This window comes from Heterocephalus glaber, unplaced genomic scaffold, assembly GCF_053883595.1.
Source record: "Heterocephalus glaber isolate CG9 unplaced genomic scaffold, H.glaber_assembly_v1.0 deba00001762, whole genome shotgun sequence".
Taxonomy (NCBI): Eukaryota; Metazoa; Chordata; class Mammalia; order Rodentia; family Bathyergidae; genus Heterocephalus; species Heterocephalus glaber.
This window is the reverse complement of record NW_028258459.1, coordinates 2,343,665-2,370,456: the sequence shown is the minus strand read 5'-3', so window position 1 is coordinate 2,370,456 and position 26,792 is coordinate 2,343,665. Positions and strand designations below refer to the sequence as shown.

The 26,792-nt window shown below is 39.4% G+C and overlaps 1 protein-coding gene across 6 annotated transcripts in view; it reads left to right on the top strand.

Moving 5' to 3' along the window:
- The window catches only part of Fmr1nb (FMR1 neighbor), a 53,150-nt gene extending 26,886 nt beyond the window's left edge, over window positions 1-26,264 (top strand). Inside the window, exons 6-7 of one of the 6 annotated variants that reach the window (XM_021249164.2) lie at window positions 1,020-1,123; window positions 25,464-26,264. In XM_021249164.2, coding sequence (XP_021104823.2) covers window positions 1,020-1,123; window positions 25,464-25,516 — 157 coding nt within the window. In that variant the 3' untranslated portion in view covers window positions 25,517-26,264. Of the gene's footprint in view, window positions 1-995; window positions 1,124-2,513; window positions 2,681-25,463 lie in introns of those variants that run through there. The other 5 variants (XM_021249162.2, XM_021249163.2, XM_021249166.2 and 2 more) reach the window with 5 other exon arrangements.
- The last annotated feature ends 528 nt before the right edge of the window (window positions 26,265-26,792 follow it).

The window sequence follows — 26,792 nt, the reverse complement described above, 5'->3', positions numbered from 1 at the left end:
AGCTCATAGAGAAGACAGGGACAGGTTAGAATAGTCAGGAAGAGATTTTTCTTTAAATTTAAGCAGGTCTGAATTTAAATCCTAGCTCCACTACTGCATGATTGGGTGACCTCAGGAAAGTTACTTTCCCTCTTGTCATCTCAGTTTTTCCATCTAAATATTGGAATGGTAAAAATAGTAGCTGTCTCATGAAGTCACCATGAAGGTGAAATGAGGTCAAGTACATAAAGGCCTAAGCAACAGGCATTATGCTGTGTTTGTTATTGCTGTCCATTATTAGCAAGTACTATAGTCTGGTCTTAATGGGAAGAGCCTATACTTTAGGGTCACACAGACCTAATGTTCAAATCCTATCATCTTCATTTACTCCTCATGTGTGACCTTATGTGAGTTATCTTACCTCTCTAAGCCCCAATTTAATCGTTTGGAAAAACACACTATCTACCTTCTAGGGTTATTGTGAGGATTAAATAAGCAAATATGTGAGGCACCTAGGCAAAGTCTTGACATTCAGTGGCCTCTCAAGTGCTCCTCCACTTACCGGCCACAGGAACACAAGAGAGTATGGCATTGAATATCAACTGATAACAATAGTTAGTGAAAGTGCTTTGCAAGTTGCATATGCTAATGCGGTGTGAACCAGCACTATTTCATTTGAAAGCTTTAGGAAGGAGGAATCCCTCTGGACTAGAAGTGAAAGGAAGGCTTCTTAAGCAAGAAAGTACCTAAGCTGAGTATTGATGGTAACAATGATGTCAGCAGAGGGAAGTAGGACAGCATCTCTGTTATGGGGATCAAGAACAAAATGACTGTGTACAGGGTAATAATGGTAGTTCCAATGATAACTATGATTGAGCCAGCTGAGTATAATGCTTTCTTTCAGATTTATTAAGTAGAATGAGTTAAAAAATCAGGTAGGAAAGTATAGACTTATCTGGACACGGTTGAGAAATAAAGTTTCACTTGTATTTTCCTTATTACAACCAATTTATCAGTCCTTTGCGTTTGAGGAATGACAGAATGTTGAAGAATCTAAAGAAGAAAAAGAAACTGGAGGACAGTACTGAAGTGTTAACAACAACGGAAGAGGAAGATGTTGATGAAGAGGAAAAAGAAGCCGAAGGTAGTCAACAATAGTGTATAATCCTTGATCCTTGTTAACTTTATATATCTGCCATCATCTTGGTTTGTCTGACACATTTTCCCACCACAGATGTTTGAATTGCAAGAGGATCAGTGTACTTAGGGACATTTGGGTGGTAGGAAAGTAAACAGGACCGGTGCCAGATTGTTTGGATGCTGTATTATTTGGTATGCATGGTTCAGCCCTCAGACTAAGCAAAGAAATGGAATCTGGCTGCTCTGGCATACAGCTCCATGACACACACCTTGAATAAAGTATCCTGGCCATAGTCCTCATTGTGAGTTAGCCACACCACATATCTAAGGGAAAGACTATGGCTTCAGGAGTCTGACAGATCTGCAATGATTCCCTGGCTCTTAACTGTTAGTCACAGCTACCTACTTCCCAGACCTGTACAGTGCATTGTTAGAAGGGGTTTAGAGATGGATCCCAGAATCCTACACCACGAACCAACTGGGCCTCAGTTGCATAGGTTTACAGATCTCCTAGCCTTGGCCTGGGCCTCTTTCTCACAAAATAATTGTGAAGGGTCACATAATTATAAAATGATTGCTAAGAAAAGAGGGATACCTGTAGGACTGAAGTATCAGGCTAGGAGTCAGAAGCCCAGATCAGTAACTACTGGTATTTACAGGGAAAGTAACTTTCAACTCTTTAGTGCTATCGTCTGAGACTTTTTTGTGTAGTGTAAACAATATACTGCATGTGAAAATCCTTGGAAAATTATAATGTGCTACTCAAATTTAAGATGTTAATTCCTAAGAGATCATTGAACTTAGTGTCAGTAGACTAGATTTAGTCTCAATTAATGGCACTATTGACAGCACAAGCTGGGGCAAGTCCTTTGACTTTCTTGGTTCTCAGTTTGCCAGTATGCAAAATGGAAAATGACTTATCTCAGAAAAAACAAAGGAAATCCTTTCACAGGGTAATATATATGTTTATGTGGTTATTTGTGATATATTATTTACTTACGATCACATATAACTATATACTATAATAATTATGCATATATATTATTAATACTATATTACCTCATATTGTGTCGGTTTAATGTAGTGCATGTGTGTGTGTGCACCTGTATGGAAGTGTAACTGAACTAACAAAACTTGACTTCTGTGGGCCACATCCTGGGGCATGAAGTCTTTGTGTTGCAGAAATGATCTCTATAATGGTATTTGCTACACTGTTTTGTCTTCCTCACACTTACCTAAGATTGTGTGCTGGCAGACTGAAAATTTACATTAATCACAACATTGAATATATAGACTTTGAGAATCTTGTTGCAATCATTCCCTTTTATAACAAAGTGTGATATTTATACTCCTCCTTTCAAGTTGTTTAACCCTACTTTACTTTTCTGCCCCAGCACTGCTTTCTCGTTGAGATGAATGCACGACTTCCAGAGTGGAGAAGACTGTTCTAGTTATCCAGTCTTAACAGTTCATTTTAGAAAGACAAAAATTCGTTCTTATTTTTGTCATCTTTGCTCTCAAATATAAAATAAAGTTGATACTTCTGGTTTTATGCATCAAACAGGAATCCAAATTATTTTTGTTAAACAGTTTCTACAGAATTTTAAATACCATTTGTAAAGTATCAGTGGCATTCAGGTCCTATGTAGTAATTTTTGAAACTTGGGTTATTTTATCACCATATACTTGCATTGATGCTAAATAAAGCAGGAATTTGATATTGTCACCTTCTAGCAAAGTGAGGGGAAAAAGCCAGTGGTCATGTTTCACTGCATATGATACTCTGTTTTCCTTAAAAGGCTGATTCTTTTTATTTTATAATTTATAGCATTATTTACCCCAACCATAAAATAAGACACATTCATTATCAGACTTAGTAAATAAGGAATATAGGAGAATTTTAAAAATCACCCAAAATCACACAATCCAGTGCTAAACAATGTTGTGACATTGTTGTGTTTTCTTTTTAAAGAATAATTGTGTTCTGTGAGATACACAAATTGATTATACTTTAAAATTTTTTTTCTTTTTAATGATCCACTTCTCTTTTTTGAAATATGTGGCACTCAAGTTTACCTAATCTTGTTACTTACTCAGCAAACATTTATTGCAGCCCTGCTAGGTGCCATCCCCTTCTTTGTGCTGGAGATTTAGTTGTGAGCAGGACACACTTGCTGTGCCTTCCTGGAGCTCACAGCCTAGCTGGAGAGGAAGCCAGGTAAAGGGGCAATCACAGGATTAGGAGAGGAGCACCAAGTGCTTTGGGGGCACATTGACAGGGCCACCTAGCCCCCACCAGCAGTTACTTGGAGAATGACAAAGACTGAAAGGGGAGGACACTCAGGTTTTGCAGGCTTCAGTTATGACCTAAATAGATTGCATTTCTGAGGGAAGTACTCTTCTGGGTTTTGGTAATCAGAAAAGGAAAAGTTCTTATTACAGAAACTGCAAGTAATTCCAGGTGGAACCAGAGCTTGATAGATGTAAGGAAGTTTTGTAAAATGGAGGATCAGAAAGACACTCCATCTGGGATGTGTGCACTTACTGTACAGATGTGCCCTGTTGGAAAAGACCTGCAACACATGAACTGAAAGATTTACCAAGGCAGCAGCATTCTCACTTTCTGAAGAAGCTGCTGAGGTGTTTGATAGACACAGACAGAAGGAGACCTGTTGCAGATACCTTCTTAATTGAGGAGTCCAGATTTTTCAGTGGCTCCCTTGGGTAAATAGCAGATTCTATAGTGCTGGAGAAAGAGAAGTGAACAAAACATACAAAACATTGTCTGCTCTTACTAAGTTTACATTTTAGTGAAGTAGGTAGGAAGGAAACAAAATGAATCCGTAAAATATGTGACATGCTAGCTAATATGGGCTAAGGAGAAAAAAGGCAAAGAGCTATGATATGTGAGGGAGGTTTGCAGTTCCAGATAACGTGTCCAGAGAAGGCTCGGAATGTGATGTGGGAGTAAAGACCTCAGGAAATAAGGAAGCAAGCTGAACAGCTGCTAGAGGGAAAGGATTGCATATAGAAGGCACAAGTCCAAGAGGAACATTGAGGTGGAACACCAAGCCCGAGGGCATGGCCAAAGCAGAGTGAGCAAGAGGGCTAGAAGTGACAGCTGAGGTGAGAGATTTAATGCAAGGTTGGGAGACAGACTGGCTTTCGCTTGGAGTGATTTGGGAAGCCACTTGGACACTTGAAGAATAGGAGTGACACAATCTGAACAATGTTTTAATATGAATACTCAATATCGATAAAAGACTTTAGGGGGCAGGTGCAGAAGTAGAGAAAGCTGGGAAATGTGGTCATGGCTCAGACCAGCATAGTCACAGTAGAGGTGGTGAAGTGCTCTTATTCTTGATGTGTTCTGCAGGAAGAACTGCCAAGATTTGCTGAAGAGTAGTGTATGGAGTATAGGAAAGACAGAAGCCAGGATTTTGGTGTGGGCAACTAGAACATAAATCTTATAAGTAAAAGAATAAATGAAACTAGCAGGGAAAAGATTGTATGAAGCCAATAGCATGAGCCACTGATGACTTAAGAAAATTGAAGGAAGTTTTATGGGAATATCAAAACAAACCAGTGGATCTCCATTTAAAGGTAACCTAGCAGGATGTGGTGCTACATGGCTGTATTCCCTGCTCCTCAAGAGGCTGAGGCCGGAGGATTGCCAATTGCAGTCCTGCCTGGACACCTTAGTGAGACCTATCATCTCAGAAAGGGCTGGGAGATAGCTGAGTGGTAAAGGTGCCCTGGGTTTGATCCCCGGTACCAAATAAAAAATAACCTATTTTCAGGAATTATTTTGCTAGGAAAACCTAGTTTTTATGATTGTGTATAAATGAGTCTGCAGGGTGAAAGTAATAAAACTTGTTATTGATGGTTAAAAAGTAAAAGGAAAAATAAGAATTTGGTTGGTTGGAAACAATTTGTGAAAGTTGTAAAATACTTTTGAAAACTGTAACTTGCCCTCTTGATTCCCATATTTAAAAAAAAAATTTGTCTTTTGTGGCACTAGGAATTGGACCCAGGGGCTCTGTACCACTGAGCTATATACACAGCCCTTTTTATTTTTTGAGACATCGTCTCATTAAGTTGCCCAGATTAGTCACAAACTTGTAATCCTCTTGTCTCATCCTCCCTGGTAACTGGGTTTATGGACATGTGCCACCACACCTGGCTCCATTTTTATTCATAGCATCCATCACCTGTGAACTTACTATATAATTTAGGTATTTTTTTGCTTATTGTTTATTATTTGTTTTCTACGAGGGCAGGGATTTCTATGTGTTTTGTTCATCAGTGCATCTCTATATTAGAGTTCTTCAGAAAGAATACTGTGTGTGTGTGTGTGTGTGTGTGTGTGTGTGTGTGTGTGTGTGTGTGTGAGAGAGAGAGAGAGAGAGAGAGGAGAGAGAGAGAGAATAAGAAATTGGATCATGTGGCCATGGAGGTACACAAGCCCCAAGATCTTCAGGGGGAGTTAGCAAGCTGCAGACCCAAGAAAGCTGAGGGTTTAGTTTCAGTCCTTGTTCAAAGGCCTGAGCACTAGGAGAGCGGATGGGGTAGTTCCCATGCAAATGCTGGCAGGCTTGAGACCTAGTAGAGACAGTGTTCCAGTGCAGAGGTATTCAGGTGCAAAGAATTCTTTCTTACTTGGGAGGATTTTTGTTGTACTCAGGCCTGCACCTGGCTGGATGAGGCCCACCTACACAAGGAAAGCGAATCTACTATATGCAGTCCAACAATTTAAATGTTAATCTCATCCAAAAACTACCTCAAAGATACACCTAGGACAATGACCAAATAGCTGGGCACCCCATGTTCCATTCAAGTTTTCATATAAAATTAACCATCACAATCCCAAGCACCTAGAACAGTGTCTGGCACACAATAGGTACAAAGAAAATACTTGGACTATTGAATTGGAAACAAGATTTATGGAGTTCTTTTAGCTCTGATGAACAGGCACATCCAAGTAAGATGAAATCTTTTATAAAATAAGTTACGTATACCAAATGATCACCAGAGTTCAGTGAGGTAGTTTTTTTTTAAAGTTATTCTTAACAATCTGATACTGCTGAAGTGCATTATAAGAACTGCATTCATGGGAAGGAAATGAAAAGGAGCAAGAAAAAAAATTCTTCAAATAGAAATAAAACCACTACAAAGGAAAAATACTTTAGAATATAAAACTGAAATTGTACAGGCACCTTGGCCACCTGTGGTGGTCAGAGCCACCTGGGTGCTAAAGTCTAGGACTCCAGGGGGCACCAGCCTTGCCCATGCAAAGCGGGGAGAGGTGAGCAGCAGTCCTTCACCTGGGGCCCAGAGAGAAGCCCAGAATGAGGCCCGGATGGGTTGCGACCAGGTGTGGGCTGAGCTCGAAGGCGAGGCACTGCTGTGCTCCACTGTCTGGTAGCAGAAAGATTCAAAGGAAATAGCCCACCTGAAGTCCAGAGGCCTGCTAGGAGGTGGCAGCACCCCCCTACTGTCCTCACATCCAACTGCAGAGCTGGGGGTACCCACTAAGGGGCAGCAGACTAGGTGGGGGACAGGACGTCCCAGACCTGGGCCAGGGCTGATACTGAATCCTTCCAACTCCAGGGCTCTGCAAAGCAGTGTCGTTTTGTAACCGGTAATGGGACAAGAGTGGCCAGACCACTTGGTAGCTGCTGCAGTCTTGGGTGCTGAAGCCCCCGACCCCGGGGCGGGGGTCGGGATGTTTTCTTGTGTTTTGTATCTACCCAGCTTTATCTTGGCCCTGTAGCCACTAGGCTGAAGAAATCAAAGACCTAACGTACCACACGCAACCGTGATTATTACTTCTTTTGCTTCTGCCTCAGCAGTGGGATGCAGCATCCCATCCAGATCGCCAAATCTTCGGGATTTGGACAGTACATAGGGAGATTTCATGGAAAAGGCCTCACCCCAAATGCTTGAAATCAGCTACAAGTTACTCTGTCTTTTATACTCTTCAAGCAAATGTCATTTGCTAAATCCATCTTGTCTTTATTTTTAATGTAATCTGATTTAGGGCCAGAAAATATTTTTCACTCCTCAACTGCCTTTTGCCTTACCCTCTCTGACCTAGAACCCATCACTGAGGGGGCCACAATATTCCCAGCAAGAAATGTTTCAGAAACAGTAGTCTTCAAATTTAGTAGGCAAAACACCTGTAAACCATAACACACACACACACACACATATGCACACACATACATACATGCACACACACACACACATGCATGCACACACACACCAAACCAACCCCCCCAGAACCATCTTTGATATTTTGCTCTGATAAACCTAATGGAATTCAAAATGAGCTTTCCATCTGGCCTTAAAAAACACAAGCAAGGCTGGGGATGTAGTTGTGGAGTGTTTGCCTAGCCTGTGAAAAGTCATGAATTGATCCTCAACACTGCCCCCCAAAACCTTCCCCAAACAAAAACCAGAATCCCTGACAACCATGTAAACACCCCTAAAAACTAACTTCAAGTAAAAGGGGAAAAAACAACAAGAAGGCTTTGATGTGGAAGAGCCAATGAATCATGGGTAACTTCTCTGTCTTGGTGGGAAGCACCAGCTTAACACCAAAGCATGACTCCCCTAATGCAGACCCAGAATAAAGGCAGCCTTTCTGATGTGCTTGCCTGTCCCTGAGATAACTGCTGGGTGTATGGTGAGGGAAGAGCAGGTACCGACCAGCAGGTCTCACCAAGCCAAGCGAGCACATGTGTGGAACAGCTTGCTGAGTCAAAGCAGGTCCAGGGGAGGCAGGAGGAAATTGTGACAAGGCAAAATATCCTCACCTAGAACACTAGCCAGAAAACATGATGGTTCTCATGGGTGGTGGTTGTTCCTTCTAGTTCATTATTCAGAGTTGCAGTTTTGGCCTTGTCAGCTTAGGGAACAGGCTGTGGTGCTGGTTGCTGCTTAAGATCACCACAGGAACTAGTGAAAAGGCTGGAGGAAAAAGGAAAATCTTTACGCATGGGCTTGCGGATGTAACTCAGTGGTAGAACACTTGCTTAGCATGTGCAAGGCCCTGGGTTCAATCGCTAGTACACTGAAAAAAAACATTGAATTTTAGCAATAACTCCTGTAATCTATGAAGAAGTAGTCTGCAGCAGTACTTTGAAAGAAATAGGAGCATCTGTGACTGCTCTCCAACAGATTGGGAGAAAGGCTGTAGGTCATAATGACAAAGATTACCACTAAGTGGGCAAAGAATGAGAGCTTCAAATGGCAGTTGAACAATCAGGGTTGCAGAGTAAATGCTGACCCAGAGATGAAAAGTTGAGCAATTGAGGAAAAGTTAAAAGTCAAGGGACCCTCAGAAGAGTGGGAAGGAAATAAGGTTGTCCAGAGTGTCTCCAACCCCAGTGCCTGATGCACTACCAAATCATGTCTGACACGAATGATTGAGTCCTGTGAGAGAGAGAGGGAGAGAATCACCAATGTGTGAACATTCACATTTGATCATTGCCCTCAAGCCATTACCATATCTATTCCAAATGAAAAGATAATAGCGAAATGAGAAATGCCTCTGATGCACAGCCTGAACTAGGGTGACTGCTTTACATCAGAGGTGATGAACATTCTCCCAAACTCCAGAGAAATTCAGACTTTAAACCAGGAATTATCAAATGCTCAGAAACAAAGATCTTCCAATTCAGCTCCTGGACATCCAGACTCTGGATGGATGTAAAGTTTAGTTCCATTATGATTATGAAACTGTAAGTATCATAATCAGCTAAAGATAGTGCAAGAAAAAAACTTAGAGGCCAATTTAACTTACAGACATAGATACAGACCACACACACACACACACACATATGAGAGAGAGAGAGAGCACCAAAAATGTATACACACTTAAGGAAAAAAAAACTTGCATAAATACTTAAACACTAACTTATTGAGACATCACGAGATTAATACAAGTTACTTTTGGCCTTGACAATTACAAGAGGTGCTCAAAGTGGTGGCCACGAGCCTCTAGACATTTATTAGTACAGGGAACTGCTGCTTGCATAACCTTGGTCACTAAGATTGCTGCACATGCATTTTCAATTTCTTCTCTAAGGGCCAGCAGTGTAGTGGTTTTCCTGTGATATACAACATCCTCTAGGGACCCTCATGTGAGGGTAACACTATCTGCTGATAAAACATACTATCTTTTCCTGAAGTGTGTATATTTTTGGGTGGAATATCCATATGTTATTATATATAATAGTTATAGATATCTATATAGTATATAGTTATAGATCTCTGTATAGGTATCTATTGACAATTCAACACTTGATTATGTAATTTTCATTTTAGGAGTGCAATGAAGGTTCAATCCCGGTATGTATAAGTATATAATTATATTAGGGCTGATGGAGAACAATTACATGATCAATTTTCTGAAAAGGTGCAGAAGAAAGCAACTGATAAATACCAACAGCCATTTTATGATTTACAGAAATCTTTTTTTTTTCCCATTAAGTTTATTGGTACATTTTCGGTGTAAAATACAGTTACATTCATCATTGGGATCTTGTACCTTTACATGAGTATCTTGGTTCTTATTTTTTTCCCCTTCCCTTGCCCTCCCTTCTCCCCCTCCACTCTTCCCTATTTGCAAAGACCTTGTTTCCATTTTTTTTCCTCTTCTTATATTTTTTCCTTTCCCTTTTTCCCTTTTCCCTACCCCTCCCAATTACCCTGCTCTTTTAGATCTTTTCTTCCTGTTACACAATATCAGTTATACATTTTTTAAATTGCAATATTGAGATGTAGGAGACATTACCACAGATTTTACAGAATTTAAAAGGATATAGAAAGCATATTACAAAAATCTTTTTTGAAATAAATTTGACAACTTCCAAGAAGTACCTTGGAAGACAAATTAATGAAACTAACTCTGGAGGAAATATAAAATTTGAATAGCACCTATTAAAGAAAGTATATTCCTAGCTTGAAAACCTACCTATATGACAACAGCAGGCTCATAAACATTTTAACTGATAAATTATATCAAACAATTAAAGCAGAAAAAAGAAGGAACACGTCTCCCCTCATTTTAGGAACTCAACATTGTGCTAATCCTAAAACTGGATAAAGATAATAGAAGAAAAATTATGAACATAGATAGAAATTTGTTTAATAAAACAAACTATTGGAAGTCAGATCTGGCAGGATGTAGAAAGTGGTTTTGTTATAGGGATGGCAGTGTTGGTCAGCATTGGAAGATCCACCCCCAAAAGTCATCATTTAAACAGAGGAAAGGAAAAAGCCATATGATCCTGTCACTAGTTGGAGAAAAAGTATTGGACTAAATTCTACAGCTGTTCATGGTAAAAGCTATCAGGAGCCTAGAAGTAGAACAGAACCTTCTCAACAGATTAATGACATGTACTCCATACTTCCAGTGAGAATGCCTTATATAAATGGAGAAGATAGAATGCTTTCTCCTTAAGGTGGGGAACAAGGGCAGACATGCTTACTCTTTATCTGTCCATTAAACTTTGAAACCTAGGCCCCACCAAAATAGTCTGGAAATAAAATGACACAGCTAGGATAGGATTGGCATGGCAGAAGCAAAATCTTTATGTGTAGATGAAATGATCATCTACAGAGAAAATACTAAGAAATCTCTAAGAGCCCCTAGAACTTGTACTTGAATTTAGCAGGATTAGAAAACACAAAGTATATATAAAAATTCAGGTCTGTGTATACTTGCTATAAATGAAGAATTGGATATTGAAATTTAAAAGTTATGTAGGAGTACAAAGGACCTAGACAAGTCAAAAACCAAAACCAAAAGCAAAACAGTGTTGGAAGACGTTTAGTACCTAATTTTAAGACTTCTAAAGCTACAGTAATCAAGGCAGTGTTGGTGTAAGGAAAGACATATAGATCATTGGAATAAAACAGAGAATCTAGAAATAGAACCACACATATATGGTCCACTGAGTTTTGAAAGATTATTTAACATTAGCATTTTATAGAATATAGACTCAATTCAAGAGCCAAGGAAGAGATAGTGTTTGCAGCAAATGACACTAGAACACCTGGTATCCGTATATAAAAAATTAACCTCAACCCTTTTTTTCCATACATGAAAATAATTTGAAGGGATCTATGAACCTAAATAAGAAAGCCTGAAAGTATAAAACTTTAAGAAGAAATTATAAGGGAAAACATTTATGAATTCAGGGTAGGCAAGAACTACCTAGGATACAAAAAACATGATGTATAAAAGAAAAAAATTGATAAATGGGATTCAATCAAAATTTAGAACTTTAAATGACATCATTAAAATGAAAAGTAGTCCTTAAACAGACCATATTTACAATGCATCTAACCTATGACCAGAATATATAAAGAATTCTTAGAGCTCATTAATAGACAACCCAATTAAAATGTAGACATAAGAAGATGATAAATAGCCAGTATAGCACAAGGAATGGTGTGCAACTCTAGAATCAGAAAAATACTAATCAGTACAATAATAAGATTGAATTATACACTCATTAGGGAGATGAAGTTAAAAGTTTTAAAAGCCTTGTCATGACTTTTTCTTTTTGTTGGATTCTCCCCCTTTGCATTTAATTTGTCACGCCTGATGGATTCATTCTGCTGGGTTTCCTGGGGTTGTGATCCTCATTGTCTTTTTCTTAGGATATTGTCTAAATTTTTTTGGAGTGCCGGTTTGATATTCATCAAGTTCCTGAGGTGCTCTTTATCATGAAAGTATCTTATTTCTCCATCAATTTTGAAAGATAGTTTTTCAGGGTACATCAATCTGGGTTGGAGGCTGTTTTCCTTTAGGGCTTGAAATACATCACACTAAGCTCTTCTTCCCTTGAGGGTTTGCACTGAGAAGTCTGCTGTGATTCTGATGGGCTTTCCTTTGTATGTGATTTGTTTCTTTTCTCTCACTGCTTGTAGAATTTTGTTCTTCTGTTGGATTTCTGGAATCCTAGCTATTATATGCCTATGTGTAGATTTTTTTTGATTAAGGCTAGCTGGAGTCCTATATGCCTCACTTATCTGTATGTCAAGTTCTTTTCCCTTCCTTGGGAAGTTTTCTGCCATCACTTCTGTGAAGAGTTTTTTTATGTCATCTGCACTCTCTCCTCTTTCTTCATTGACTCCAATCAGTCTTATGTTATTCTTCTTTGCATCGTCTAGCAGCTGCTGGATTGATTTCTCGTGTTCCCTTATAATTTTGAAGCAATTTTTCTTTTCCTGGTCACTAATTGCAATCTTATCTTCTATATGTGAAATTCTATCCTCACATTGGTTCATTCTGCTGCACAGACTTTCAATAGAGTTTTTAATCTCTTGGAAATCTGTTTGTATCTGTTTTATGGATTCCATTTGTTTCCTATGTTGGGATTCCATCATGTTCCTCAGATCCTCTATTTTTTTATGTGTGTCCCCTCTAGATTTATTAATCATGTCTTGCACCATGAGCAAAATCTTTGCTGTTATCTGAGTAATTATTTCTGATTTCATTTTTCCCAGATCCTCTTTTGTTGCCAGTTCAGAGAGTCCAGGTGGTTGAGTATCAGATTGTTCCATCTCGTTTCCCTTTGGAGTTGCTGTAGGTGATCCAGAAGTCTGTTTTTGAGACTTGTTTATGTGTCTTCTCATTTCCACGGGGGGGTGCTTCTGGCACCCACACGGCTCACCTTCTCTGCCCTAGGAGCTTGGGATGGCAGTGGGGGAGCTTCCTTCTGCATTCTGGGACAGGCTCACCCTCTCTGCCCTAGGAGCCTGGGATGGCAGCGGGGGAGCTTCCTTCCGGGTGCTGGGACTGGCTGAGCTTCTCTGCCCTAGGAGCTTGGGATGGCGGCGGGGGAGCTTCCTTCCAGGTGCTGGGACTGGCTGAGCTTCTCTGCCCTAGGAGCCTGGGATGGAGGTGGGGAGCTTCTTTCCAGGTGCTGGGACCAGCTGAGCTTCTCTGCCCTAGGAACCTGGGATGGAGGTGGGGAGCTTCCTTCCGGGTGCTGGGACCGGCTGAGCTTCTCTGCCTTAGGAGCCTGTGATGGAGGTGGGGAGCTTCCTTCCACGTGCTGGGACTGGCTGAGCTTCTTTGCCCTAGGAGCTTGGGATGGAGGCGGGGAGCTTCCTTCCGGGTGCTGGGACCAGCTTGACAATTCATCTCTGGCGCAGGCTGCGCTTGGGAAGCCACAGGATCATCCAGTCCAGGTGCGGTCCTCCGTGGCAGGCAAATTTTGTGCTCGGGGCGCCCAGCTGGCAGGGGTTTACAGAAATCTTAGTAAACTAGAAATAGAAGGGAATTACCTTAACATTACAAAAGTAAACTAAAATAGAGACACTTAATGGAGAAAATTTAGAAGCATTCCCTTTTAAAGGTTAAGATCAAGGTAGTGATGCCTGGTATCACAGCTACTATTTATCAGAATAGTAGAGATCTAACCAAAGCACTTATGTAAGAGAAATAAGTGACTTCTAAAGACTAAAATGGAGAAAAGCTCTGTTATTCCTATATAGTATTATTTAAATCCAAGAGAAATGATACCTAAATATTTGAGAATAAATATTTGGTGACAGGGCCTATAAGAGAATGAAGAGTGCTAGGTCCATCTCCGGGAGCCCATAAATGGCCTGAAGCACTTAAGGTCTATTTCGTGTCAGCTTCCCTGTAGTTACTCCACTGGGCACTATGGCCAGTCATGGCAGTTGCCAGGGTAGGGGGCTTCTCTTGTGTGCAATTTTCCATGCTACACCCAATAAGATCACCTGAGCTCTGGCTATGATCTCTTTCTTCTGCTGTAGTTCCTGGAAATTTACTTTCCTTTCAAGTGAGTCATTGTATTAAAATTTGTTTGAGTATTATATTTTATTGAACATTCCTAGATGCTTTTAGCATAAAGTGTGGACCCATGTCAGTTCATTCTGCTCTTCTGCCAGAATTCTTCTTATTCACCTTTAAGAACAATAAAGTGTTTAAGGGCGTGGGAAAATGGTCATGTATAGAGTGAAAACAGAAGATTGCAAAGCTCTCTGTATGCTTGGGTACTGATTTTGTTGTAAAACGAATCATATATTCATATCCTTGAAAACTGTGTGATAGTCAAACTTCTGCAAGTAAAATTAACTTAAGTGTCCTTTTTAAAGAGTGATTATTCAGCATACTTCACGGACCTTGAGAAAACAATCCAAAAATTCATTTGGAACAAGAAGAGACCCAGAAGAGCAAAAGCAATTCTAGGTAACAGAGACATGGCAGGGGGTATCACAACCCCAACTTGAAACTATACTACAAAGCTACTGTGATAAAAACAGCATGGTACTAGCAAAGAAACAGATCTGAGGACCAGTGGAACAGATTAGAAGATGCAGAAACAACTCCAGACACACTCAGCTGCTTCATCTTTGACAAAGGAGCCAACCATGCTCAGTGGAGGAAAGATAGCCTCTTTAATAAATGATGCTGGAAAAATTGGGTTTCAACTTGCCAAAGATTAAAACTAGACCTATATCTCTCACCATGCACTAAACTGAAATAGAAATGGATGAAAGATCTAAATATTAAAACAGAAACGCTGAATCGGCTGGAACAGAGGTTAGGTAGAACTCTTGAAGACATTGGTGTAGGAAAAGATTTTATGAACAAAGCCTCAGTTGCCCATGAACTAGCACAAACTATCAACAAGTGGTATCTCTTCTAATTAAAAAGCTTCTTCACAGCAAGAGAAACTACCAGCAGATTGAAGAGAGAACCCACAATGTGGGAAAATTTTTTCACCTGCTCTTCCTCAGACATAGGTCTACTATCTAGAATCCATAAAGAACTGAAAAAAATCAGACCTCTCAAATTTATTTTTATTTTCATTTATTTATTTATTTTTCTTAAATTCTTTTATTGGTACATTTTAGGTATACAACACAATTTCTCATTGGGAATTGTACCTTTACATGATACATCTTGGTTCTTATTTTTTCCCCATTCCTAGCCCTCCCTTCACCCCCTCCACCCTTCCCTATTTACAAAGACTTTATTTCCATTTTTTCCATTTCTCATCATTTTTCCTTTTCCTTCTTTTCTTTCCCCTGCTCCTCCCACTACCCCTACCCCTTTGGACCTTTTCTTCCTATTTTGCATTATTGATGATTCATTCTAATCATCGGTGCATTTTAGATGTACAATATAATGACATTCATCATTGGAAATTTGCACCTTTACATAATCCTTCTTGGTTCTTATTTTTCACCCTTGCCCAGCTCTCCCTTCAACCCCTCCATTCCTCCCTATTTACAAAGATTTTGTTCCTATTTTTCCATTTTCTCATATTAATTCCATTCCCTTCTTTCGTTTCCCCTACCCCTCCCACCTCGTTCTCCTTTGCCCCTTTTCTTCCTATTTCATATTACCTATCATACATTTTAGTCCCCATTTACACTTTCAGTTTCTCACACCAGAGAAACTATTCAGTATTTATACATGTGTGTCCTATTTATTTCATTTAAGAGTATCACCTCAATGTGCATCCATTTAGCTATAAATGTCTCCAATTTCTCATTTTTTATGGCTGAGTAGTACTCTGTTTTATTAAAAAAACACATTTTCTTTGTCCAGTCTCCAGTTGATGAGACCCCCCAAATTTAAAGACACAAACAATGGTCATCTGAAATGAACAGACACTTCTCAGACAAAGAAGTAGAAATAGCAAATAAACATATGAAAAAATGTTCAGCATCACTGGTCATTTGAGAGATGCAAATGAAAACAATGCTGAGATTCCACCTCACCCCAGAAAGAATGGCTGCTATCAACAAATCAACCAATAACAAATGTTGGCAGGGCTGTGCGGAAAGAGGAACCCTGCTCCACTGCTGGTAGGAGTGTAGACTGGTCCAACCACTGTGGAAATCAGTATGGAGATACCTCAAAGAACTAGGACTGGAAGCCCCATTTGACCCAGCTATTCCCCTGCTGGGGATCTTCCCTAAAGAATTAAAAGAATCATACCACAGCGATATATGTACACCTATATTCATAGCAGCACAGTTTGTAATAGCTCAAACTCGGAAACAGCCCAAATGCCCATCAACTGGAGACTGGATAAAGAAAATGTGTCTTTAAAAAAAAAATTAAATGGAGTACTACTCAGCCATAAAAAATGAGAAATTAGAGACATTTATAGCTAAATGGAGGCACATTGAGGTGATACTCTTAAGTGAAATAAATAGGACACACATGTAAATACCAAATAGTTTTTCTAGTATGAGAAACTGAAAGTGTAAATAAGGACTAAAAGGTATAATAGATAATGTGAAATAGGAAGAAAATGGGCAAAGGGGAAGGGGAAGTGGGAGGGGTAAGGGAAAGGAAAGAAGGGAATGGAATTAATATGAGAAAATGAAAAAAATGGAAACAAAGTCTTTGTAAATAGGGAGGGATGGAGGTGTTGAAGGGAGGGCAGGAGAAGGGGGTAAAATAAGAACCAAGAGAGATTATGTAAAGTTGCAAATTTTTGATGATGAATGTCATTATATTGTATACCTAAAATGTACCAATAAAATATGAAAATGTTAATGAATAAATAACTTATACTTTGGTTGGCTCATGCAAGACAGCTCATGTGATATTTTAAAAAAAGAGTGATTATTACGGCTATGCAGGGCAAAGTAATGTTACTATAGGAAGAACAGCTGGAAAAAGGAATGTTAGCAAGGTAGGAAATGAAAAATGTTGAAGATTTGGATAGGGAACACAGGGGGAATGTTTCCATTGTAATAAGAGGATTTGAATTTTAAACACATATGACCCATAGCTCTTTTGCATACTGGAGAAAGTGACCAAATGTTATTCCTCAGAGCTATGGATTTGGATTGCATTGTCTTATTGAGCACGTAACTAGGTCATTGGAACAGGCACTTTAAACATTTGCTTACTAAGGAGATTTAAAAAAAAAACCCATGCTTCAACCAGGACAAGAATAGAATAAGTAACCTAAAATATATTTGAGTATTAAATATCCCTAGAAAGGCGCTTGATATATCTGTTTTTTTTTTTTTTATGGCACTAAAGCAAAGTGATAGCTGTGAGCCCAGGCTCAAAACAGAGGCCTGAACACATTTTCTGAAATAGTTAAAAATGAGTAAGGTGGATAGGAGGAGGGAGAGTGTAACTATAAAGGACAAGCACCAGGGAAATCCTTTGGCAGTGGAATGCTTCTTTATCTGAATTGCAGAAATGGTTACAACGGTTTACACATGTGATCAAATGGAGGAGGGTTTTACACACACACACTGGACCCATGCCACTTTCCTAGTTTTGATGTTGCACTATAGCTGTGTAACGTGCAACCCTTCAGGGAAACTGGGTGAAGGGTACCCGGATCGCTCTGTTCTAGCTTTGTAACTCCATATTAATCCGTAATTAGTTAAAAATAAAGCTTGAGAGAATAGAGAAATAACAAAAATGGTAAAGTAGCCTAACAACACCCAGGAGAAGTCAACAGGCCCCTTCTAACACTCTGCCTACTCTATCTTAGCTGAGCACAAGAGCTTAGAAGAGGCGGGATTGACTGAGGCCAGTGTGCCTTGCCAAACAATGCGTTAGACAAAGGAAAGCTAAATATAGCCCGGAGAGCCTTGTTCATTTTCACTTCTATATAGGCCACACTATCTTGCTGTAGCTGGAGAAATGCCCTTCCAAAACTTTCTCCTAGAACTGGTTAATTTAGACTGTTCAAGTCAGTCTACCAGTTGATTCACTGGGATAGGGTGGGGGGCGGTGATCACCAAATAAATTGAATGGTCAGTTGGAAATGTTAAGTCCTTCACACAGTACAAACAGTAATGGAAGGGAACATATATTCACAAGACAGCTCACAGAACAGCTGTTCAGTAATTCAGTTTACAAATGAACTTGTAATGTTTTAAGTAGAGGATCGTACTTGCAGCAATCATTAAAAATAGAACACTAGAATATGGACCTTAACAGTTAAAACTTAATTTGAAATCTTGTAGGAACAGTTTGAATTAGAAAAGACCAAATTTTATTTCTATAACCACCTTTGTCTGTGCATGTGTGTTTGTATGTGGTGCGGGGTTGCTAGGGATGCAAACTAGGGCCACACAGATGCTAAGCAAGCATTCTACCACTAAGCTATACTTCCAGCCCTCAGTTACCTTGTATGATTTGTAGAGGTGTGTGTCTAACACACATCTGAGCATCCATTTCCGTAGTTTCATTACATCAGGCACCAGGCCTAGAAAGACTTTGCTTTACTTTCTGACCCGTGGCGGCAGAATCTTGGTGATGGATGGGCGAGCAATATGCTTGTCCCTGCGATTGGCTTCATAGACTACGCCCAAGTCCTGTGCAGAGAACATTCTTCCATTTTCCTTAGCACAGAGTGTGTATGCAAAGACTTTTCTGGAAGAACCAAAGCAGATTTATTCATTCTTTCCTTGAGTGTTTGTTGAGCACCTTCTAAATTCCAGAGACTTTTCTGAGTACTTGGAATACGTTATGGGACAAAATAGAGTCCCACCCTCAAGAAGGGGTGAGGGTAAGGCAGAAGAAACAATTGGCATGCTAAATGAGTACACTATAAGATATGTGAGAATGCTGGAAGTACAGTGGAAAAAGTCAAAGAGTAGGAGAGGGATTCAGAGTCACAGGTCATGCTACCGAAGAATGAGCATAGACCATGTTACCAGGGAAGACTTAAAGGCCCTAAAGTAGTTAGCAGAGCTGGTACCCAAGGGAGGGAGATTCGTGCAGCAGAGGGGACAGTCAGAGGACAGGTCCATGGCAGGAGTGTGCCTGGCAGGTTGTACAGCAGCAAAGTGGCCTGTGTGGGTGACAGAGAAAGCAAGGGGAACAGCACAAGGTGTGGTGGTTAGAGAGTAAGGGGTGAAGCGACCTTGTCCAGGGCCTCGAAGACCACATGGAGGCTTTTGGTGGTGTGAAGTTGGAGCCAGTGCAGGGTTTTGAGTGGAGGAAGGCCTGGCTTGTGTTTCAGTAGAATCACATGGGTTGCTTTGTTGAGAACAGACTGTTGAATGGCAAGAGGAGAAGCAGGACACCAGTTACAAGCCTGCTGCCAGGTAGGTGGCTGAAACTAGAATCCTAGCAGGTAGGAGATGAGGTCCAGAAGTTGCATTTGGGGAATGTTTTGAAGGAAGTGTCCATAGAATTTCTTAACAGGTTGGCCATGAGGTGAAAGAGAACAATCCAGAGCAAACTAGGAGGATAGGGTTGTTATTGGTACTGACATGGGAAAGCTATAGGAGGATGGGGCCTGGGGAGGTGATCAAGAATCGGTCATGTTGGAATTCAGACACTCAAGTGCATATGTGGAATAGAATTCACAACTGGGACCAATTTGGGGATTGTCAGCATAGAGACGATATTTCAAGCCGTGCAATTGAGTGAATGGGAAAGTTACAGAAGTGGAATAAAGACTGACCCCAAAATTGATTTGGAGGAAAAGAAGAACCAACAAAGGAGACTGTCACACAAAGGAGGAAAGAACCCAAAGTTTATGGGGTTCTGGAAGTCAGGAGAAGAAAGTGGAAGGGTAGGATCCACTGTCAAATGCTGCTTCTAAGTCAGTTAGATGAGAGCTTCTACTGAAGGTGGATTTTCAGTAGTGAGGTCCTTGTAGATCTTAATGAAAGCAGCTCTGAGGAGGTGGTAGGTGTGAACATCTAGGCGGCGGAGATAGACACTCTTGAGAAATTTTGCTTCAAACAGGAATAAAGAAACTAAGAAGTAGTTGTGGGAAGCATGAGATCAAAAGTGCCTTATTTGTATTATAAAGTTATGCATTTCATAATTAAAGAAGGAAATCATTTCTGCCTTTGAAATGTATTGACTAATGCAGATTGTGTTGAATTAGGCCATAATGTCCTAAATCGAAAAGGAAATCGCTGCTTTGAGAAAGAGTGGTTTTCAAAGGAAGGTCCTCAGAAGAACAAGATCAGTATCACCTGGGTGTATATTAGAAATCCAGATTCACGGAGGGCTGCCCCAAACCTACTCAGTCAGAAGTTGTGGTTTTATAAGCAGTGCAGGTGATTCTGAGCCAGAGGAAAGTTTTAGATCAGCTGATGTAGAACACAGTTGTCAAGTGAGTTTACTTCCAAATCATTAACAGAGAATGTCTCCATTTCTTTAAGAGCAGAAGGTATTTTTTTTCTCTGTGCCCAACCATTCCCCATTCCCTACCCTAAGGTAAGTCAATCTCTCTGTCTCTGACTCTCTCTCTCTCTCTCTCTCTCTCTCTCTCTCTCTCTCTCTCTCTCTCCCATAAACACCAGCACATTTGTATGCTGATAGGAATGATCCAGTAGTCCAGGAGCAGGAACAAATTAATAATATAGGAATTTTTATTCCTGTATCATTCAATTTTCTCAGCTTAGCCAGATGCAGAATTACTAGATGAGAATGAGGGTGGAGATTTTGCAAGTGTGGCAATGAGCCCGGTGGACCAAACTGTATGAAAACCATCACTCGTGAACATTCCTGGTGGGAATGTGGACTTCAAACAACTTGAGGGGACAGATATTTAGCAATATTTTTATTCTTTGGTGCCACACTGTCACTCTAGTAATTTAGCCAGTAAATACCACTCATGTTTCCAATATGAAACAATATATGCACCAAGGATATTTATTGTAACATAGTTTGTAATAGAAAAATATTGGAAAGAATCTTTCTGACCATCTATAGCATGTAAGAAAAAGGGATTGAGAATATGTACTTATTTCTACACAAAGACACAGGAAGGATAAACTGAAACTTAAGAAAGATGATTACTCGAAGTGGGTAGGAATAGGGTAGAGGGAACAAGGATAGGAGCAAGTCTTCTCTGAGTATCTCCCTCAGTTTAGTATTTGTTAATGGCCTTGTAGCTCACCCTTTTAAAGTGTTCAATGCAGTGGGTTTTTTGTATTTTCACGAAGCTTTGTATTGATGACCACCATTGAATTCCAGAATATTTTCTTCACTCCATAAGGAGACCCCGTACTCACTAGCAGTCATGCTCCATTGTCACCTCCTCCCACCCTACTCCCTCACCCTTTGCAACCACTAAGTCTGCTTTCTCTCTGTGTGAATTAGCTGATTTGGGCATGTCACAAAAATGGATTCGTATGGTATGTGCTCTTCTGTATCTGGCTTTCTTCACTTAGCATAATGTAGTCTAAGTTCATTCAAGTTATAGCACATATCAGTTCTTTGTTCCTTTTAATAGCTGCATACTATTCCAGCATATGGATATACCGCCATTTGTCTATTCATTTATTAGTTTGATAAACATTTGAGTTGCTTCCAGTCTTGGGCTATCATGAGTAATGCTGCTATAAACATTTGTGTTATCAGGTTTTGTATGAATATATGTTTTCAAAAATCTTGGTCAAATATACTTAGGACTGGATTTGCTGAGGTCTATGGTACTATAGTGCTTAACATTTTGAAGAACTGCGATTAGCAATGCATGATGATTCTAATTTCTCCAACTTCTTATCAGCATTTGTTATTCTTTCTTTTTGATTGTAGCCATTCCTTTGGGTGTGAGGTGGCATCCCATTTTGGTTTTATTTGCCTTTCACTAATGGTTGTTGATGTTGAACATCATTTTTGGTCAATTCTATTTCTTGTTTGGAGAAGGCTATTCAGGTCTTTTGCTCAGTTTTTAATTGGATTATTTTCCTTTTCATTGTTGAGTTGTAAGAATTCTTTACATAGTCTTGATAAAAGTTCCCTATCATGTATATAATTTTTCAATATTTTGTCCTATTCTATGGGTTATCTTTCCAGCATCTTGACAACTCCCTTTGAAATATATTTTTCATTTTGTGGAAGTTCAGCATATCTATTTTTTGTCAGATACATATGTTTTTGCTGTCATATGGTGTCCATATGTATTCATTTGAGCCAGAGCCACTTCTTGAAAAAGGCCATTCTTTCCTCCACGGTAGCTCAGTGACGCCATTGCCAAAATCCAGTTGGATCAGGTAATTGCAGTCTGTTCACATTTTGGTTTTACTCCATTAATCTAGTTGTCTATCTTTCCTCCGGTACCACACTGTCTTTACTATCTTAAATATTGTAGCTTTCTAGTGGGTCATGACAGCTGGCTATAAAAATCCTCCAGCTTTGTTCTTTGGTCTTTGTTTTCTCCATTCTTGTCTTTTTGCATTTATGTGTGAATTTCAATGTTAGTTTCATTACAAGCTTACTGTAATTTTTATTGGAATTTCTCTCTATCACTGAGCCATAAATCAAGTTGGGGTAGACTGACGTATTAATATCAAGACTCTGACCTATGAACATGGCATATTCCTATATTTGCATGGAATTTCTTGAATTTTTCCTAAAAATATCTAGTACTTTTTACTGAAAATATATTTACACGTTTATTGTTATGTTTGTTCTGAGGTATTTGGTGATTTTAGATGATGTAATTTTAAAAATAAAAATAATTGTCTTGATCTATAAAAATGAAATTAATTTTGATTATTTCACCTTTTACTGACCTTGTTAAATATGCTATTAATTCTGGTTCTGCTGGTTTTATCAAAGAAGGTGGTAGTTGTTTCCTCTTTTATATTTTTGGAAATCTTTATATAAGGTCAATGTTATTTTCTTACGGATTTGGAAGAATTTGTCCATGAAGCCATTTAGACCTGGAGTCTGACTCTGTGCTGAGATTTTTAATTACAGATTTCATTTCTTTCCTAGGTATATGACTATTTCTTCTTATGTCAGTTTTACTATTTTGTATTTCTCATGGAATTTGTCTACTACTTTAGGGATGCTTCTATCCCATTCTCTCACTTTCCTACCATATCACACCTGGCTCTTCCATTCTTCTTACCCTTACTGTCCTTCCTAAACATCATCTACTCTTTTTAACGTTACCCAATCACCTGTTAAATCCGTCATTTGAGTACTTAATTTTTGGCATTTTCGTTTTCTGTTTTAGCCTTTTCATTTGATTTTTAAATTATCGAATAGTGTATACAGTTGTGTAGTCTCTCTCTTGCCATATCTTTTCTTGACCCTATCCATCACAATTATTTTAAAGTTTATCTGGTAACTGTAATATCACCTAACCTTCAGTTGCTTGCCTCTCTTTAGTTTTGCTCAGTCTCATTTATTTGTAGGGCAGAAAATTTGGATTGAATGCTCAAATTGTATATGAAAAAATGTACAGGCTCCAAATCATGTTCTCTTCCCCCAGGGAAGATTTCTTGGTCCTCTCTCAGGGAGCAGATCACCTTAATTCACTGGGGACATCGCTGACTCAAGGCTGGTTTGCAGTCTTCAGTGGCCTATTTTGCCCCTGGTTCACCCTTACTTCTAGAGTACTTCCACCTGTGAATCAAGGCTGTTTCCTAGAGCGCCTCCCCATTGGCCAGTCCTGAACTCCCGTTTTTCTCTCTAGCACTGAGCCAGTCCTGGACTTGCCCTGTTTGTTTCATGGACTGCTTTGCTGTTTGTTTCTGACTGGATTCTCAGCCTTATTCTGGACACAATTTAAGCACAAATGCCTCTAGAAGAAAACTTGTTCCAAGTGTTGGTCCTCTTTGGTGTCCTGCTTGTCTCTCTGTGATGTTGGTCCCTCAGTATCCAGCTGCTTTGTAAGCTCCACACTTTTGACCTTTCAGGCTCGTGATCAGACCAGAGTTGCTCTGCTAGCTTGTCTCGTGCTCCATACCCAACATTCTGGTGGGAAAGAAGCATCCCAAAGTAAGACTCACCTTAATGAGCTCCTCTTGCTTCCAGATCTAATTTCACAAGTCTTTGCTACCTTGGTAGTCCTCTGATGACAAAAGATTTTAAAAAAAACTTCCCTTTTGTAGTTTTTCATGTTAGAATATCCATCTGCTAGAAGCTACTCAGTCACAGGAAAAAAACTTCAGATTTCATGATTATGTTGTGTTTGTATTGCCCCTTAACTTTGTCTATTTTTTTTTGAGACAGGGTCTCACTATGTAGCTCAGGCTGACTTTGAACTCATTGTGTAGCCAGGCTGGCCTTGTATTCATGGCACGATCCTCCTGCTCAGCCTCCTGAGTGCTAGGATTAGGAGTGTGCCACCACACCCAGCCCCCTCTGTCTATTGACCCTTCATTCGGACTGAACACACTGGAGAAGTGGCTGACTTTAAGGAATGTGCAAGCACAAGATGAACATGGATAATTGCTGAATCAGAAAGTAAGAAAATGATCAGAGAATGGCAGGAGTATGACAAGACATAAGGACATGGAGTCAATGTGGACACGGACTATCTACTTGTTAACCATGGATAATTCAAACATCAAAACTGATAATAGTTTATAATGCATTGGTTTAAAAAATTCATGGGTCCATGGTGGTATTCAAAATAAGAAAGGAGAGGGGCCGGGGATTTAGCTCAGTGGTTCCGCCGCCTGCCTCACAAGCGCAAGGTCCTGAGTTCGATCCCTGGTACCAAAAAAAAAAAAGAGAAAAAAGGAAAAAGCGCAGTGTTTCTTTTTAGGCAGAAGAGTGCCAGTTTTTAAATGGAGAAAGAACAATATAAGTAAGGAAGTGCTATTTTATAACCTCCAGAGTAATACAGTAGTTGGCTGAGATAAAGATTGTCAAAAAAACCGCTAATATAGTTGGATATAATGTTGTTGGAAACACAACCCAATGTATCACTCCACAGTTTACTTTTAAAAAAGGAAAATATACTTTTACAATGGAAAAGTCAGGTAGCTGCTAGCTGTAGCAAGTGGCCAGGCTTGACAATGATGTCAATAGTGGTTTCTTCTAACGTTATGTTTCCAATATCATCCTGTGGAAGGTACACAATCTCATTCTAGAAAGTTTTGATCATCACGAGGAAACAAGACATTCTAGAACATATGGCACCTGGACTCTTTAAAAGACTTTTCATAAAGAGCAGAGGACGTTAGGAGGATTGTTCTAGACCACGGGAGACTAGAGACACAACTGCTGAATGTTTTGAGTGTTCTTGTATTGTAGAAACAGATATCACAAAGGGTATTTTGGTGACAGTAGAAGAGATTTTAGTTTGACTTGATGCTGAATGATATTGAATTTATGAGTGTGATGATGTTATAGTTACTTAAGGAGACTTTATTCTTGGCAGATGCATGCTGAAATATTTCTCAGTGAAGCATCATGATGAAAGCAGCTTAATTTTCTATAGGTTGAAAATACGGAAATGTAGTTGTCAGTGTGTAGCGAGAGAGATGGAGTGGGTGTAGCAACATGTTAACAGTTGGTGAACACAGGTGAGGGATGTGTGAGTGTTGAAAATTAGAAGAAAAAACCCTTTGTAACCTTTTATTATTTTTTCCAGGAAACATCCACAAGATGGCAGTAGAGGAACAGTCTTTGAATGAGTTTCTCTGAGGCCTATCATAAAGTGACCTTATTCTGACTTGAAAAGCAGACTATGAAATCTAACAAAGGATTATTTTTGCATTGTGAATACATTTATATGAACAGTAACACAAAGATATGAACACAAGATGTCATATGGGTGTATTATTCTATGAATTGCTTTTATTGAAAGAAATACCATTGTATTTAATTTGCTGCATGAAACTCAAGTGGGTCCAAAATATAGAGTGTCTGAGTATTTTTCTAGTGAAAATATCCACAGCTTCTGTCATATCTTAAGGGATCAATTATTCTCCAAACCGAGAAGCTTGAGGGGCTTAGGAAAGCAGAGTAGGGTTAATGCCTTAACCACATTGGAGTTGCTGGTAGTTTCCTTTTACTATATTCTTGAAAGTGTTTGAGATTGATGAAGCACCCAGCAGTGATCATTTGCTAAATGGATATGAAGTAACACTTCTGCCATCCCTTCTTTTGCCTTCTCCCAAACACACACACCAAGATAAAAATCTATTTCACAAGATGCTTGTGGCCTCAATCAGATGTTTGCCCGTGTTTAATTTTTACTCTCCAAAAATCCTCACTTATTGGTCATTGGAGATGCTGACCATATAGGAAAAATTTCTGTCTATGAACATTTGTCAAACGAGTTCATGTTTAAGGGGAACATGAGCCAAGCTGGTGATTATCGGAATCTCCCAGTCTCAGGTGAGTGTCTCCTGGGTATCCCCCCACTCCTGCCCCAGAAAGTTATTGGTTTGCATGAGGACTTGGAAATCCTAGAGACAAGCCACATAATGCTCTTTTCTTTTGATTTGCTAATAGAGAGCTACCTTTGTTTTCTGTGGACTGAAAGCCACCTGGCAGAGAGCTATTAAAAGCTTACCTATTGACTTGATTGCAAAAGAAGATCCCTGAAAAATACCCTGATCCAGCTATCTGGGTGTTATTTTTATTATTTATTTATTTATTTATATATATTTTTAGGCTAAGAATAGGAAAAATTTATTGAGAGAAAGAAAGCTTCTAAGAGAGACAGAAGGGGGACCAGAAAGTGGTTGCCCGCCCATCCCACTTTTTTTTGTTGTTGTTAAATTCATTATTGGTACATTGTAGGTATACAACACAATTACATTTCTCATTGGGAATTGTACCTTTACATAATGCATCTTGGCTCTTATTTTTTCCCCATTCCTAGCCCTCCCTTCACCCCCTCCACCCTTCCCTATTTACAAAGACTTTATTTCCATTTTTTCCATTTCTCATCATTTTTCCTTTCCCTTCTTTC